This window comes from Bolinopsis microptera, chromosome 7 (genome assembly GCF_026151205.1).
Source record: "Bolinopsis microptera isolate Bmic1 chromosome 7, MBARI_Bmic_1.0, whole genome shotgun sequence".
Classification (NCBI taxonomy): Eukaryota; Metazoa; Ctenophora; class Tentaculata; order Lobata; family Bolinopsidae; genus Bolinopsis; species Bolinopsis microptera.
The window spans coordinates 19,151,198-19,166,433 of NC_087078.1; the positions used below are offsets into that span (position 1 = coordinate 19,151,198).

Here is a 15,236-nt window from a genome sequence, read left to right on the forward strand (position 1 = left end):
CAGGCCCTACTTCTTATTCTACCCCTTATTCTATTTCCTTGTATTAAACTGCTATGTTAATCTTCAGGTCTGAATGATGTAACAATTGTATTTCTCCGTAGAGCTAGAGAACTCAACAGGTCCTCGGTCACGTCTGTTAAGGCCAGGGGGGTAAGGGGTCAAAAAATTCTACCAAAATATTATTTTCTAAATCGATTTAATTTTTAATGACAAAAACATTGCCGCTCTTCACATATTTGTAGCTGATTAACTTTATTTGATAATTGTCCAAGGAACCACTGTACCAAACCTCAAGATCAGGGATTGGCCGGTTTTCTCAACTAAGGAATCGAAAGGTCAAAAAAGTTACAGCCGTTTAAAGTTCCAGTTTAACATGTAATTACAGGTAAACCTCAAAATTGAGCGCGCGATATCTCAGAAGCGCAAGGTCAGATTTTGATCCGGTTTTTTTCTTTTTGTTCGTCTCCAGTAGCTATTATCAAATATGCAAAAACTACAAAAGTGCCATTTCCCCCCCCCCCCCCTCTGGCCTTAACTTCATACAATCAGTTTTTACTTCTTTACTTAGTATGTAAGAAGGGAATGGTTTGAGTCGGTCAGTAACGAGTACAACTTATACTGGAATAGTATGTTAAACATGCAATATTCTAATGTTTTTCTATATTCAATGTGCACACTAAATAAAAGTAACTAAATAAAAGTAGTAAGATGATAAGAAATGGCCATTATAACTTAACAAAGCCAGGTAAACCGTGTCTCTACTAGTGTTAACCACATAACAGTTACAAAGCAGCACTCACGTCAACAGACTGGACAGAAAGGACCGGATCTTAAGACCAGTTCCAAACCGGTTCTCCAGTGGTGGTTACAAGGGCAGACCTAGACCTAATTCCCGGATTGTACAGCTAGACAATGATAGTTAACGTGTTATTATCACGATGTTATTATCACCTTATTATCCTTAATGATACGTTTTATTTATTAAGTTAATTGTAACAACTTTGGTGTCAATTTACACGAGCACATAATATAGCATGGAATAAGAGCCCTCAGAGAAAGCGGAAGGTATGATGACCTTTCCTGAATATAATTATGTAGGATGTAGGATGTAGGATAAGATGACCTATCCTGCATATGATTATGTAGGATGTAGGATGTAGGATAAGATGACCTATCCTGCATATAATTATCCATTACACGTAACAACCGAGTTGTGTGTTACTCTTTGTTCGGGTGTAAATGAGAAGGGTATGTCACGAGTTATATATTGTGTACAGCAACATTGTATCTTCCACTGAGAGATTGTAGATAAAGTGTTTCAACTGAGTATATCATGTTAATACGTGTGTACTGTGTCGTTATCCGAATCATGTCATTACACAGTGATATCTGGTTATTAAACACACATCAATAGTGGAATAGTCAATACACTTACATATTATCAGTATTGTACAGCGCAGTAAACACGAGTTGTCAGTACATTACATTGTTATGTACACTAGCGGCTATGAGATCATGTAACTAGTGAGCTACTCAGAATAACAAGTCTGTTTGTTGTTTTAAGGAACCGCGCAGTCCGCGGTACAGTGGCGGTACAGTGGCGTGTGTACTATGTTCTATAACTACCTCAGTAATGTTACATAATATTAACGATTATCTAGTTACTTTAAAGGCAATAGGGAAAGGTATGGCTGATGGGGCGTACCGCTGGGGTTTACACCAAAAATCTAATACATAAAGATATAAACTCGCCCTTTAAAAGTTGCCGAAAAGACAGATCTTTGTAGCCGAATCTCTGTACTTTACTAAGATACATACCTACACCGCCAGGTTCATGTCAAATATAAACCTTCCAACCTTCACTACTGTTACAAACTCATTATGCGCCAGTATTTCGAAATAAGTAGCTTTACTAACTGTTGCTATTACTCTTCCCAGAAAACACCGGCATATTTTACTGTTCCATCCCACATTTTACAGGAAGATTATTCTGCCGCCGCGCTGAGTCAGTGATGACAAATGTAGATGATCAACCACCGCAGTGGGTCTAATTAAGTGCGTGAGCAGAGAGAAGGAGACGGTGTGATATTGGCGTGATGCTGATTAACAATGAGTGCAAATGTGTGATGTTGATTAACAATGCGTGTAAATTATGTGTGATTGTGTGATTAACAATGAGTGCAAATGTGTGATTAACTATGCGTGTAAATGTGTGATTGTGTGATTAACAGGGCGTGTAAATGTGTGATTGTGTGATTAACAGGGCGTGTAAATGTGTGATTAACAGGGCGTATTACTATTAAGGTGTTATTATAGCAGGATATTATCAGTTCCTACTCCAACACACTGTACAGTAGGAAATGTAATCACGGTGTCAAGTTCCAATATTGTGCACACTCTCTCTCTCTCACACTGAATCGCACACTGGCATTCAGCCCCAAATCAACACATCTTATCAGGTACAGTCGTAACAGTGACGATCTTTCACATTAAACATGTCATTCTCTGTGACAGGGAAATTGTACACACGGAATACATGATTATATATTACAAGGAAATATGATGTGAAATTAAAGTTTGAGAAATATTCATTAGTCTGGGGAAGAGAGATAAGGAGAGAAAGAGATTGAATATTCTTATAAATTTATTAGAAATAAGGAGGATTTAGGATATGGTTAATTTCATCATGGTTTGGGTGGAATTAGGAATTAGACAGCTTAGAGCCCCGGTCATGTATGAAAATATTCAGTTTTAAAATTGATGAGAGCCTGACGTTATTCACAAGTTTCACTTACAAAGTTGAGAGTTTGATAACTCCAAAGTATTAAAACCACGAAATCTTTTTAAACCTCAACATAATACCACTTGTAAAATTAATCTAATCTGAAGAACACTGACTGACCCTTTCTAAGACGACTTGCCACTCCTTGTACTCATGTTGCAGCTGGTTTGCCGTGTTACACAACTGAAGATATAATTACATGTCATAATTACATAATTACATGTCATCTTACTACTAACAACTTGGGTTATCTTTACACACACTCAGGTTACACACACCTGCATATATTATGATAATTACTATGCACTCTTGACCACAGATATTCATTATTCAACTTAGATATAATTACATTTTTGCGGTTGTTGGTGGTCTCCTTTTGTACCGATTTTAACCGTTCTGCTACTTTCTCTTGAAGTCCCTCCGCAACTATTTCATGGTCCCTAGCAATCAGATCTAACTGTCCCAGGAACACGTTGTAAGCTTTTATCGTTGAGAAACTGAAATACGGGAAGTTAATAGCTTGAATATAGGTGTGATTATTTAAACAAAATGATAAAAACAGTTGAACGGACCTGACAGAAATGAATTGGCAGATAAATTAGATCATAAATTCGAAATTTAAAGTTAAAATTTTGTTTTTGTTTCGAAGATCATGCATGGCCTTTAAACAAATAATATAATGTGTATACCTTAACATTGAAGCTCAAGTCTTAAATATGACTTAAAGAAAGTAAGGTTAACCAAGTAAAAGAAGTACACTTAAAATAGAGATGTCCTGATAAAAGATTCCACAAATAGAAGTAATGTCAATATAAGTATTGCCAAGATCCAGTTTAACATTAAACATGGAAACAAACAGCATAGCCCAAAATGAGGCTTATAAAACTATAGCGAAATCAGAACATAAATTATTTCTCCGGTAGCCTAGAACCCAAGCTATTCATGTAGACAAGATAGTCTACTCTGTGCTATTCTGTGCACGGTTAAAAATGTTAATGCTCAGTGACATGTAGCTGTGCCGCCATATTGATTTCGTATGATTCCGTATAGCATTATATGTCAGCACAGAATGATACAAATATATTTGCTCTTTACTTCGGATCGTCTAGCGAGGTGTTGGACTTTCTACTAAGATTTCTGACTGACTCTTTAATGCTCGTTCTTGCACTATGAGAGCTAAATAAATCAAATAAGTCGATCAGCAGACTGCGAATAGTTGTTTCAATACATCAACAAATCAAGGTTCGATCTTAGATGATCATCTGATCTCTGGAGAAAATGGGAAAATCAAACAAATCTTATTAAGATTTTACTCACTTGCCAGCATCATCCTCAGCGTTTTTAAGTTTATACCGTTTTTTAAGGCCCCTGAAATGAGAAATACATCAAATCAGAATATTATTTAGTTATATCTAATTATGAATGAAGAAGGTTTTAGAATGGCCTAAAAGTACTAATGTTATCTGGAAACTGTTACTAACAAGATTTGGAAAGATTCATAAAAAATATATGATTTCTCAGTGGGACAAAAACTTAGTAAGGACTAAAACTTTTGATTTGAAATGATACTGAACAGTTATGAGATAATCTTCAAGAGTGAGCTGACAGCAGTCCGTAAATAATTACCTTAAACTCTTGGCATAATCTATTTCAACCTTTATCCTATCCCTGACAAATTCTTGGCATTTCTTAGTAAATTCTAGGCCATGTTCAGTGTGTTCTTGCACCCTGTCCCACTGGTCCTATATTGAATTGATTGTTAATATCATGCTAATAAGCTTTGTATGAAATAACAAGAACAAAAAGGAAAAAATTATCATTTCATAAAAATGATGCGATGGTATGATTAGAGATTAAACATTAATTTTAAACTTTAACTTGAAATCACGAATTAGATTGATCACTAATACATACCCAGAGCGTCTCTCCCCAATTCAGTTCGGACATTACATTGAAACTGTCTTCTACAAACCAGTGCTAAAAGTAGAGGTAAAATAACTTTCAAACTTCGATGAAATTAATTTGTTGAATTAGCAGGATATGTAGTTCAACTAAACTCTGGTTGAATAATCAATAATTAGATGTTCATTTGGCTCATTTATAAAAATTAGTTTATCAAAGGTTCAGTTATTTAAGTATGTGAATATGTGAAGGGAAAAGGTTGTCTAAACCAACTTGTATCGGGAACGAAATCTGAGGGAAACAATCTGTCCCTTAAAGGATAAATAACTCTTTATCCTTCTGACAGTCGTTCCTTTAACACCAGTTACATTATCAATTTCCTTTGTTGTTTTAACACTATCCATGACAAGGCATGTGGAATATATGGCTGCTTCAGCAACACTACTGGAAATAATCCCACCACAAACCCCAAATCAACAGTTTGTCTAACTACTGCTGTAGTAACAGCTTGAGCTTCGTTGTTAGGCTCACAATCTGAAGAATTCCTTGCCATATTATCGTCAGATATAATTGTCAGATTTTACAAATTTTATGTAAGTGTTCTAGAGGCAGCTCGTGGGAGCTGGCTGGCAGTTTTGTTGGGTGTCCTATCGTGAATCAACGGACTGGGGGGGGGGGGGCGGGGCTTGGGCCCGCCCCAAGGTATCCCCCCCCCCCCCCCAACTGCCGATGTCTATTCACCGATGACTGCATACAATACCATTACCATAGCAGAGAGTTAATTAGTTAATTAAATTATTCCAACGTATATTACAGTTACACACAGGGCCTCATGTATGTAATGTGTCACAGGCAACAGCAAACAAAAAAAACTTATAACATTGGTGAAACAGGACACCACATGTGTACGATCTCAGCCGCGCAGTATCATAACAGTCAATAGTTCAAATTGCATGGTGTCCTGGACGACCAAATCATATAGATTACCTGTAGTGGGATGCGCTTGATGTGCTTTGTACCGTTTACTATTAACTATGTGTTAAAACTGCAACTGCGCCTACAACACAAAATTTCACAAAGATCATGCGTGCGCTTACATTCAAACGTTTGAGTGAATAAAGAGCTTTATATTGCGGTTAGATATTTCCGAATACTATTTCTAATCACTATTTCTATTTTCAAGCACCAGCCACCAGATAACAATTTTAGGGCGTCCACGAACGCCTGGACGCCCTCAATAGCCACCTCTGAAGTGTTCAGTGAAATGAATATTACATTGACATGTGTATACCTTTCTGATAAAACTTCAGCAAAGATTTTTTAAAAGCTTTTGATAAAAAGCTAACCGGACCAGGAATAAACATCAATGTAATGCTTCGGGGATGCAAATAGGACATACAACTTTTAACCAATGCATTACTCAAACTTTTGATTCATTTTGTTAGCTCAACGTTACATGGGTAACAATACAGGACAGACAATCCTCCTTCAGTTTCATTGAGGAAATCGTACCCGCTATTTGCGTAACACATGGCAAGTATCTGGACAAATGATAACTTAGGATCCCCATCAATCATTAATTCCTCTCAGATTCCCAGGCTGCATTTTAAGCGCTTAACAGCACCAGTTTTAACTCCAGGTTCGTTCTGAACATCTCAGACCAGCTCAACTCACTAGGTAATATAGGTATTCACATTGAGTAGAACTTAGATGTTCCAGGACATGAAGGAGTATACGGTAAAGAACTAGAGGACGAATTCGCAAGGTACGATCAATCCAACAACATCCCCATAGGACCAGAACCCTTCCTCCCAATTAGGCCATACTCATTACTCAGTGACAAAGGAACATTCCACTTGAGATGTTCCTCCACAAATATAAATACAGGAAATTTAATTTTTCTGGAACTCACATCAGATGGCTAACTTGGTCGCTGTCAGGATAGGTCACAGCCCGCTAGTTTACTTTCAGAACGTGATGAACAACGTCAACTTCGAGACGCAAGATTGTGAACACTTTTCAGGAGAAGCAGAAACATCCCAGCACCATCTCTGCAAGTGCATCCAGATCATGACGCTCAGAATGAGGATGATTGGTAACAGGTAAACCCTACGGATGATCTTAACAACAGTAAACTACAACCATATCTTCAAATTTGTGGAACAGTCGACAAGACTGGATAGGGAAAACCCTTTTGGGTAACCTCCTTGGATTCTTCACCATGAACTTTCGCTTAATCCCACACTAGGAACTCAACCTAGGCTCGGAAGTCCCTTGTCTGCCCGCAGAAGTACTACAACGGAAGTGGGTTTGCTCTCAGCCAGGTAGCGACAGCTTCAAGACTCCAGGGGTCTGTTGCATTGATATTTATTATTTTATGATTTCGTATATACTTTGAGAGTCCTGGCGTGCAGCTAGCAGGAGTTGCATTCTGTGGGCACGGTGATAAAACCTCCCTCTTAAAGTAGGAGGCCAGAAACCGTTGACCAGAACAGAGAGAGAGAGAGAGAGAGAGAGAGAGAGAGAGAGAGAGAGAGAGAGAGAGAGAGAGAGAGAGAGAGAGAGAGAGAGAGAGAGAGAGAGAGAGAGAGAGAAATTAATCACTCTACACTTGACTGTCACCTAACTTTTTAAACCCGTTCTCCAAGTGGACCTGAATAATTATTCAAAACCCTAACCCTCTATATACCAATTTTATCCTAACACTAACCGAGTGAGCTAAACGGTCACGATTAGATTTCGACTGTTCTGTGCACATTTGTAAATGTTGATTTCGATTTTTTTAAATCTAGGTAAACTATAGGTAAAAATATAATATTAATCATAAGCTAAAATGTACTAATCTTTGTATTCTAAATGGGGAAAAAGAAGAAACATTGTCAGTCAGTCGAGAAAATTGTCAGTCAGGCTATATGGCAGCTTTGTAACTAACTCGAATCCTAAAGCTTAAACAGCTCAAATGTCGTTTTGCAAGCCTGTCACGTGCGCGCGTTTGACAAATTGCAAATTGCGCTGCTACTAAATCGCTCGCCCAAATTTTAAGAAAATTCTTGTGAAAAGGCCCTCTATGTATGAAATTGATCTTAATCGGTGTATTTTTGGACGCTGATTCCGAATCACCCCCATGACGTAGGGTAAAATTATACTTCCCTGGAGAGTTATGGGCAGAAACCGTTTTGGTCACGTGACAGGCTAGTAAAACTTACTGGGCCGCGCTCAGCCTGTCATTCCGCCGAATCTCTATTTATGAACATGATAGCCTGAGGTCCCCAGGTAAAGTAAAACATGAATTCGATTGTTTCAACCCGGGTTAGGGTTAGGGTTGTGGTAAGGGTTATGGATAGCTTCGGGGTTATGGTTAGGGTTAGGGTTGGGATTAGTGTTTATGTAAAACCGTTTTGTATTGACGGATGTTACTCGTCTCAATTTCTTCGATGTTCAAAGTAGCGCGCGCCGCTTTCTTCTCGATGGCAAGTGCTACGAAGTAGCGCGCGCCGGGCCAAATCATTAACAATGGTCAACGTTTTGTACGACTGCAAAACCATAAAAACCAAAGTCACGTGAAATTTTTGGGCGAGCGAATTAGTAACAGCCGACAAATTGGTTATTTGCTCATAACTCGTCAAGAAATGATTAAATTATCATACTACGTAATAGGTTCACATAGCCATGTGTATACGCTTGTTTCACAAGTAGAATATTTATCGGTAGAATATTTATGTTCATAATCAATAGAGATTCGGCGGAATGACAGGCTGAGCGCCGCCCAGTAACAGTCAATCACGTAATATACTATGTCAGGAAGTTGGTCTAATTTCTTGTTAAGCATTAAGGTTAGGCGGGTTTCAGCAAACATGCTTTTGCTATAGGGATTGGGTTGGAATAAAATTAGAGGGTTAGGTTTTAGTCGAGTAGTCGTTCAGGGCCAGCTAGAGAACGGGTGGAAAAAGTTACGTATAGTACGTGACAGTCAACTGTAAAGTGATTGATCATCATCCAACCTTATGCTACTTCGAATAAATTTATACGAGTTTCATCCGTCAAAGGTATAATGCATGGATAAAATTGTAAACATACAAGTTAGAACAAGCGCTTACTTAACCCGCTTACACTGCTTACTAGCTAGGTAAGGGTGCACTACTGGTCCGCGCCGCGCATCAAACAGTATTTCTCGCAATTCGTTGGAGGACTTCGCCGCTTCGACGCGCAAACTATCATTCTTACTTTATACTTCGCATCGAAACGTTGCTCTGTTAATTCGCAGAGCAACGATCTGGAAGGGTTGACATCATCATTCAAGAAATTCGTTGTAGGTTTACAACCTACCAGGACGCGTGCCGAGTTGGACTCGTCGACGGTCCCAATATATGGAACAGATATTTTACGAGTATCACCCGTTAAGCAATTCGTTATAATTAGATCGGTGCAATGCACCAGTGGACCGCGCCGAGCTGCGAAGGGTTGACATCGTCAATCATGAATCACATATCAAAGTGATTGGTAATGCTAAATGCATATAATAGATTTGATTGACGATGTCATGTTGCATGTCAATCCATCGCGCCGATCTAACGAGGAACATTATTTGGTGCGCGGTGCATCGATGGCTGTTAAGGTAGAAAATAAAAGAACCGTCCTGAATGTTAAAAATTTCGTGGTTAATAATAATTGGACAGGGAGATTTTTATATGGATTAAAAAACAATTATGATAAGTTGAACCAACCAATCACCAACCAATTTCAAATTTTTATTGGTCCCTCCAGAATTTTAATCAGATGTTCATGTACAACTCAAATAAAATTCGATTTATAAAAAGAACCCATTTGAATGATAGAACATAAATTGAATTCTATAGGAAGAATACCAGATTTTGATGCAGCGAATTAGCTTACCTGGGGACCTCAGGCTATCATGTTCATAAACCTCAGCACTCAGGCTATCATGTTCATAAACCGAATAGAGATTCGATATTGGCGGAATGACAGGCTGAGCGCGGCCCAGTAACGAATTAGCTTGTCCATCCAGATCACTAGTATAGTATAGCATGGTTGTTTTAACGAAAATAAATGTAAAAACAGACAACATAAACGCTAGCCAGGGGTGTAGGAATGATTTTCTTTATTTTGGCGAAGGGGAGGCCTGCCTTCCGAGATCGCATTACAAAGGGGAACCCTCGAGCTAGTCCAAAATCGTATATCGAACTTCGAAAACCGAAAAAAAAAATGTTTTGCTCATAATGATCAGGGTAGCATGAAACATGAACAAAAGTAGTTTCCAAGAAAACTTTGACAATTTTTGACTTAGAAAATTTTCGGTCCGAGTCATTCTCGATACGTACCTCTGAAAGCAGAGCTCCCGCTTCCGAGCTCGTATTACTGGGCCGCGCTCAGCCTGTCATTCCGTTTAATCTCTATTCATATGTTTATGAACATGATAGCCTGAGGTCCCCAGGTAAAGCTCGTATTGCCCTTATTGGCCCCTTGCCCAGATTTCATGGGGGGGGGGGGGCGATAGGCCCCCTGCCCCCCACCGGTTCCTACACCCCTGACGCTAGCATTAGCAACGGTACGAACTTGGGGTCCGTCGAAAGATGCCGAGCCCAAACTGTTTTAATCTTTATACATTCTCTCAGTACCGAATGTGCTTCTGTTAGTACTACCAACTACTAGCAGACAGCAGACTGCAGAGGTACAGTGTATATTAAATATTCATAGCCTGGATGTTTTCTTTATAAACAGCGTGTTTTAAGATGGGCCTCATTTCAACTGGACGGACCGACAACATATCTCCTATCTGTAACCTCTCTTGGAGAACGTAATTATAAAAATGTAACTGTTATAACTGCAGAAATTTTGCCAAACCGACTCGGTGCTACTGTCGAGCTGTCATCGAGCTTTGCAGCACTTGACAGATAATAATTTAAATGCGACAGTTACTTTGAAATGTCAAAACAAATGTCATGTGCTTCTTTGTGTGCTTCTTTGGCGATATTAAATCAAATACACACCTCCTTTTTAAGATATAAAAAGTGAAACTAAAAGTCTCAGCTATGTATTGTGAATCTTCCTTACAAGTGCTGGCAGTTGACACTTTGTTAAAATATAACTAAATATTCAACACCATAAAAGATTTTAACTGAAATAAATACCTAGCTGTACAACAAATTACAAGGATAATAGCGTTTGTTGTAGATAATGTATCCTGTAGCGAAAATATACGATATCTCAGTTTATATCACCATTCTAATAACTTTGTCTGAAATCAAGCATAACATTTATCATGTAACTGAAGACGAAATCTGTTCAGAGCCCTTCGTTCTTTTTTCACTGCGATAACAAATATTTAACAATTTAAAAATTCAACCTCATAATCGAAAAAATAAACATCCCTTTCGTCTCTTGGCGATATAAACAAGAAATGTAAAAAAGCATTCGTCAAGTCTGTTGGAAAACTATGTACAGTAAAAGGACTGTCTAACGTTAACATTAAATTAGCGCAGATCAAAATATTCGATGGAAGAGAATTGTCAGAAATTCTTGAATAAACGTCGAATTATTTTTTGGTTTTCGGATAGCCAAAGCTGCTGGTAAAATCATTGAGTATGAAAAATGAAGGGCAGAATTAAAACCCACTTTTCAGATGAGTAAAAAGGGCGAGATTATAGTAGTAGTACGGATAAATATTTTGTAATTTTAATTGTTACTGTCGTAACAGCGTGAAAGTGCCTTCTCCATTTTTGACACACGAGAACATTAAATATTAAAATAAAACGTAAGAAACTCCTAAAATAATTCATTATCAAGAATATGTCTTCGTTGACCAACGATCCCAATATTGTTGGGTCATGTTAAAGGTTGCCCAAGCAATCCCTGAGGAGGGAACTGCTTTACTACTGTTTGCCAGGAAACCCCTGTAAAATCCTTTGTATCCTTCTGTTTTTAATATTTTTGCCGCGTGGGCTCTCGGGCCTAATCTGTCTTTCTCAGGACCTGAAAGGAAATTAAGTTGTATATTACGTCAATACATTCTTACACTGGCTACCACTTCAATAAAACAGAGAGTAAACACGGTAATTTTCATCCGTAACACTCACAGTCACTTCATTCAAACAAGTTTATAAAATAGGTATTTCACGTCAGAATTTATATCAATCAGGACACATAGTTATTTGTCTCACTAGATTTAAATAAACCAATAATCTAAGATTAATCTGAAGACCAAGATTAAGATATACGAAGCATACGTTACATCTGTTATGCTCTATGACTGCAATAGCTGGGCTACCCCTCAGAACCTATTTGACAAACTTGATGCATGTCATAGAAGACACCTGCGTCAAATATTGAAGATGACTTATCCCATTATTATCAGTAATAAAGCACTATATGAACGCTGTGGTGTAACACCGTTGTCAGAGCGAGTGACATATGCTCGCTGGAAAATGCTGGGACATGTCCTTCGCAGTGACTGCTCATCACCAGCTCAGAGAGCTCTTCAATTTGCTGTTAATGCGTTATTTACCATGAAAGGACGTGTTGGTCGACACCAAAGTAATCTTTTAAAGTTTATTATAAATGATTTGAATAAAAGAAACCTACCATTACGTGATATTAATGATCTTTATGATCTTAGGGCTACTGCCTCTAACAGAGTTTTGTGGAGAAAATTATTTACCTCATAATTAACCTTTATTTTTCAGAGAACTGTTATGTTTTTTGGGCACTTATCAGTCTCTTAAGATGTTTCTTTACTATTTCGAGATTGTTTTAAAAGTTAGATAATAATAAATAATAATAAATGAACAAGTGCTCACCAGTGTAAGCCTGCATCTGACAAGTAATAAGTCTGAAAGGGTAAGTAGCACCCATCGCTACGAAGGAGGAGGTAGTTCCTATCCCCAGTAAAGGATAGAAGCCTGGTACTTTCGTTTGGAAATGCTCTTTGTACCATTCCGTGCCCAACTGTTATTTAACGAGGGTTATTTAACGAAATAAGGGAAACAACTAAGTCAATATCCATTACATTTACACTACTACTACTACTACACTTACAATCATCAGATAGTAGTTAAACGTATAAGTATTAAGTACGATGTGCCCAAAAATATGTGGCCATGGATTCGTTAATAGATAGAAAGATTGAAGATAACGACTACGTACCTTACTACATCCAAGTTCTAGCGCTGCAAAGGGCATCACACCTATAATGGCGGGTGTAAAACCTTTGTAAAAGTTGAATATCGGAATTCCATTAAACCGTGGATTTCCCGTTTCGTTCCAAATACGTTTAGAAGCTTGGAAAACTCCCATGTTTCCCAATTTGGAGGGGAATGTCATGATTCTAGTCTTTATTATCTCTACAGGATACATGAACGTCTGTACAAAAATACCCGTAAATGCGCCGTTAGAAAACCTGTAACATTGAAACATTACTCATTTTTTTACTTTATCATGTTTCAGTGTAGATAAGATTACGATAATATTAATTTTGTTAAATATGAACTGTTTGTTAAATATTTTGCTGTTCCCGAGGACTGTATTAAAACAGGTCAGCGTATTTTATTACGTGCCAGAAAATAAGTGGTAGGTCTTATCACTAACTTGCTTAACTTATCGCCATGAATGTGCCACAGAGGATTCTTCGTCACAATTTGCGTTTCGTTCAAAAGCTCGAAGATGTAGAGCCGAACTGCATTCTCGGGAAATATCTTCATGCAGTTTACAAGGTTTCCTGGAGGGACACTTCAGTTATTATAATTCCAGCTATGTAACAGTATTAAAATAACTGTATCATTGTCTGTGTATTTATTAAACATTAATGATAACACGATTTACGGTTTTACACACTCCTTTGAACTATCACAGTTATCACAATAGTGACTTTAATATATATAAACTAACATAACTAACCTTTCCACATGGTAAATATCCCCTCCCTCCACATAGCCCTCAACATCTGGATAGCTCCCATGTTCTGTCTGTTGCCCACCACCCTCTGCTGGCCCTGAACCTGGAGCAGGACCTTGAGGCGGTCCAGTGGCGCTGTGCAGGTTCTGGAGACAACCCCCGCTAGACCCCCACATAGGATCTTCTTCAGGTGACCCGAACTAGCATTGTTTTTATGGGACTCTGGTATTTGATCTATGATACCGTCAACGTACGCTGACTGAAATGGATTGAGTTTAGTGAAATCTGACTTAGCAAGAAAAGGACAAGGAAATCAATCGTATAGTAACTTTAGTTTGTTAATCTATTAATAATTAGAGATAATAAACAATGTTGGTAACTTTATGATACAACTTACACACAAACGTCCTTACAGAAACAGACTGTTGCACAATTATAGTTGAAGTATAGGATATTAAAGACAGCACACACACATACACGCACAATAAACAGAGACAGTAGTATAGCAAAAGCACTTGTTCAACAAAACGGAACACGTACTTGCTGGGGCGGAGATTAAAACTTCTTAACAACAAGCAAGATATTATAGCGCTATTCACAAAGAAAGCGCGAGAGCTGAATTTTGTTGACAACTACTGTAAAACTGGTGCAGGTGGTACACAGGAAATACCTGACAGGAAACTATGTGCAGGATATAAATATTTGGTATCAATCGAGAAGGAAGAGTCGTAGAATGTACAAGCTTACTGGCTCTAGTAGTTTGCACTCTGTCAACGCAGTGGAGGTTGGACCACTATACATGCGGGTGTATAGTCTGTATACAAGGTAGAGAGAGAGAGGCACTGGTAGGCTGCTCTGGGATAATTGCTTTCTTCTGTCCTTGTCTGTATAATGAAGCGAGAGCTGCTCTAATTAATTCGTAATCGAGATAAAAGATACGAGATTTGATAACGATGCTTGCTTCTCCTTTTGTGTGGAAATTTAAAGTTATGCATTAGCGTTGTAGTCTAGAAATTTCTTGCAGAATTTTCCAATTATGAATTTAACATTCTTGGAAATACAATCTTTGTCGATGAATGCCGAAACAGCTTCATAAGCTCTGATGTTTAAACCTTTACGGATACCGCAAATCGGCACGCATTTTCTTATGAAATTTCAACAATTGTTCCAGAAAAGTCAGGTTGGAGCTACCACGATGGCAATTGTTAACAAAAGACCGAAGAATGGCATGTAAATGTATAAACTTATAATATAATTGGACATAACTCCAAAATCTACATCGGTAGCAGATAATGTAACCGATTTTCAATAAACGGAAAGCGAAATGAGCGGAGGAAGTAAGGAGTGGAAACTCAATGAAAAGTAGTGATGTTGAAATTACATCATCCAGGCGAAGCAGACACACGCGGAACTTAATATTCTATTAGAGGTGACGCGATCCAGTGTGAGTCGTGATCATGTTACACTGCATTGTTTAGCCTGGGGTGGGGTGGGGACGCATTTCATCACTTGTCACGTCGATGACGTCATATAATGGACATAGCAAGACAATATGCCAATTATGTATTATGTACTCTCGACATTACATGCTCCATTATGTATAATTGGCGGTTCTTCTCTGACTACCAGCTTTTTCTACAGGTAC

The 15,236-nt window shown here is 38.2% G+C and overlaps 2 protein-coding genes across 14 annotated transcripts in view; both read right to left on the bottom strand.

Annotated features, from left to right (window-relative positions):
- The window catches only part of LOC134818590 (cdc42-interacting protein 4 homolog), a 72,032-nt gene that overhangs the window by 16,290 nt on the left and 40,506 nt on the right, over positions 1–15,236 (bottom strand). For 4 of the 12 annotated variants that reach the window (XM_063828224.1, XM_063828221.1, XM_063828223.1 and 1 more), the window contains exons 1-6: positions 4,697–4,780; positions 4,409–4,524; positions 4,100–4,150; positions 3,878–3,958; positions 3,132–3,279; positions 2,903–2,965 (exon numbers count right to left, since the gene is read on the bottom strand). In XM_063828224.1, coding sequence (XP_063684294.1) covers positions 2,903–2,965; positions 3,132–3,279; positions 3,878–3,958; positions 4,100–4,150; positions 4,409–4,524; positions 4,697–4,729 — 492 coding nt within the window. In that variant the 5' untranslated portion in view covers positions 4,730–4,780. Of the gene's footprint in view, positions 1–2,902; positions 2,966–3,131; positions 3,280–3,877; positions 3,959–4,099; positions 4,151–4,408; positions 4,525–4,696; positions 4,781–15,236 lie in introns of those variants that run through there. The other 8 variants (XM_063828230.1, XM_063828227.1, XM_063828229.1 and 5 more) reach the window with 3 other exon arrangements.
- LOC134818591 (mitochondrial adenyl nucleotide antiporter SLC25A24-like) overlaps positions 10,694–15,236 on the bottom strand; it is a 51,339-nt gene continuing 46,796 nt past the window's right edge. For both annotated transcript variants that reach the window (XM_063828231.1, XM_063828232.1), the window contains exons 6-10: positions 13,595–13,850; positions 13,286–13,415; positions 12,845–13,097; positions 12,499–12,646; positions 10,694–11,674 (exon numbers count right to left, since the gene is read on the bottom strand). In XM_063828231.1, the coding sequence (XP_063684301.1) occupies positions 11,484–11,674; positions 12,499–12,646; positions 12,845–13,097; positions 13,286–13,415; positions 13,595–13,850 (978 nt within the window). In that variant the 3' untranslated portion in view covers positions 10,694–11,483. The remainder of the gene's footprint in view (positions 11,675–12,498; positions 12,647–12,844; positions 13,098–13,285; positions 13,416–13,594; positions 13,851–15,236) is intronic.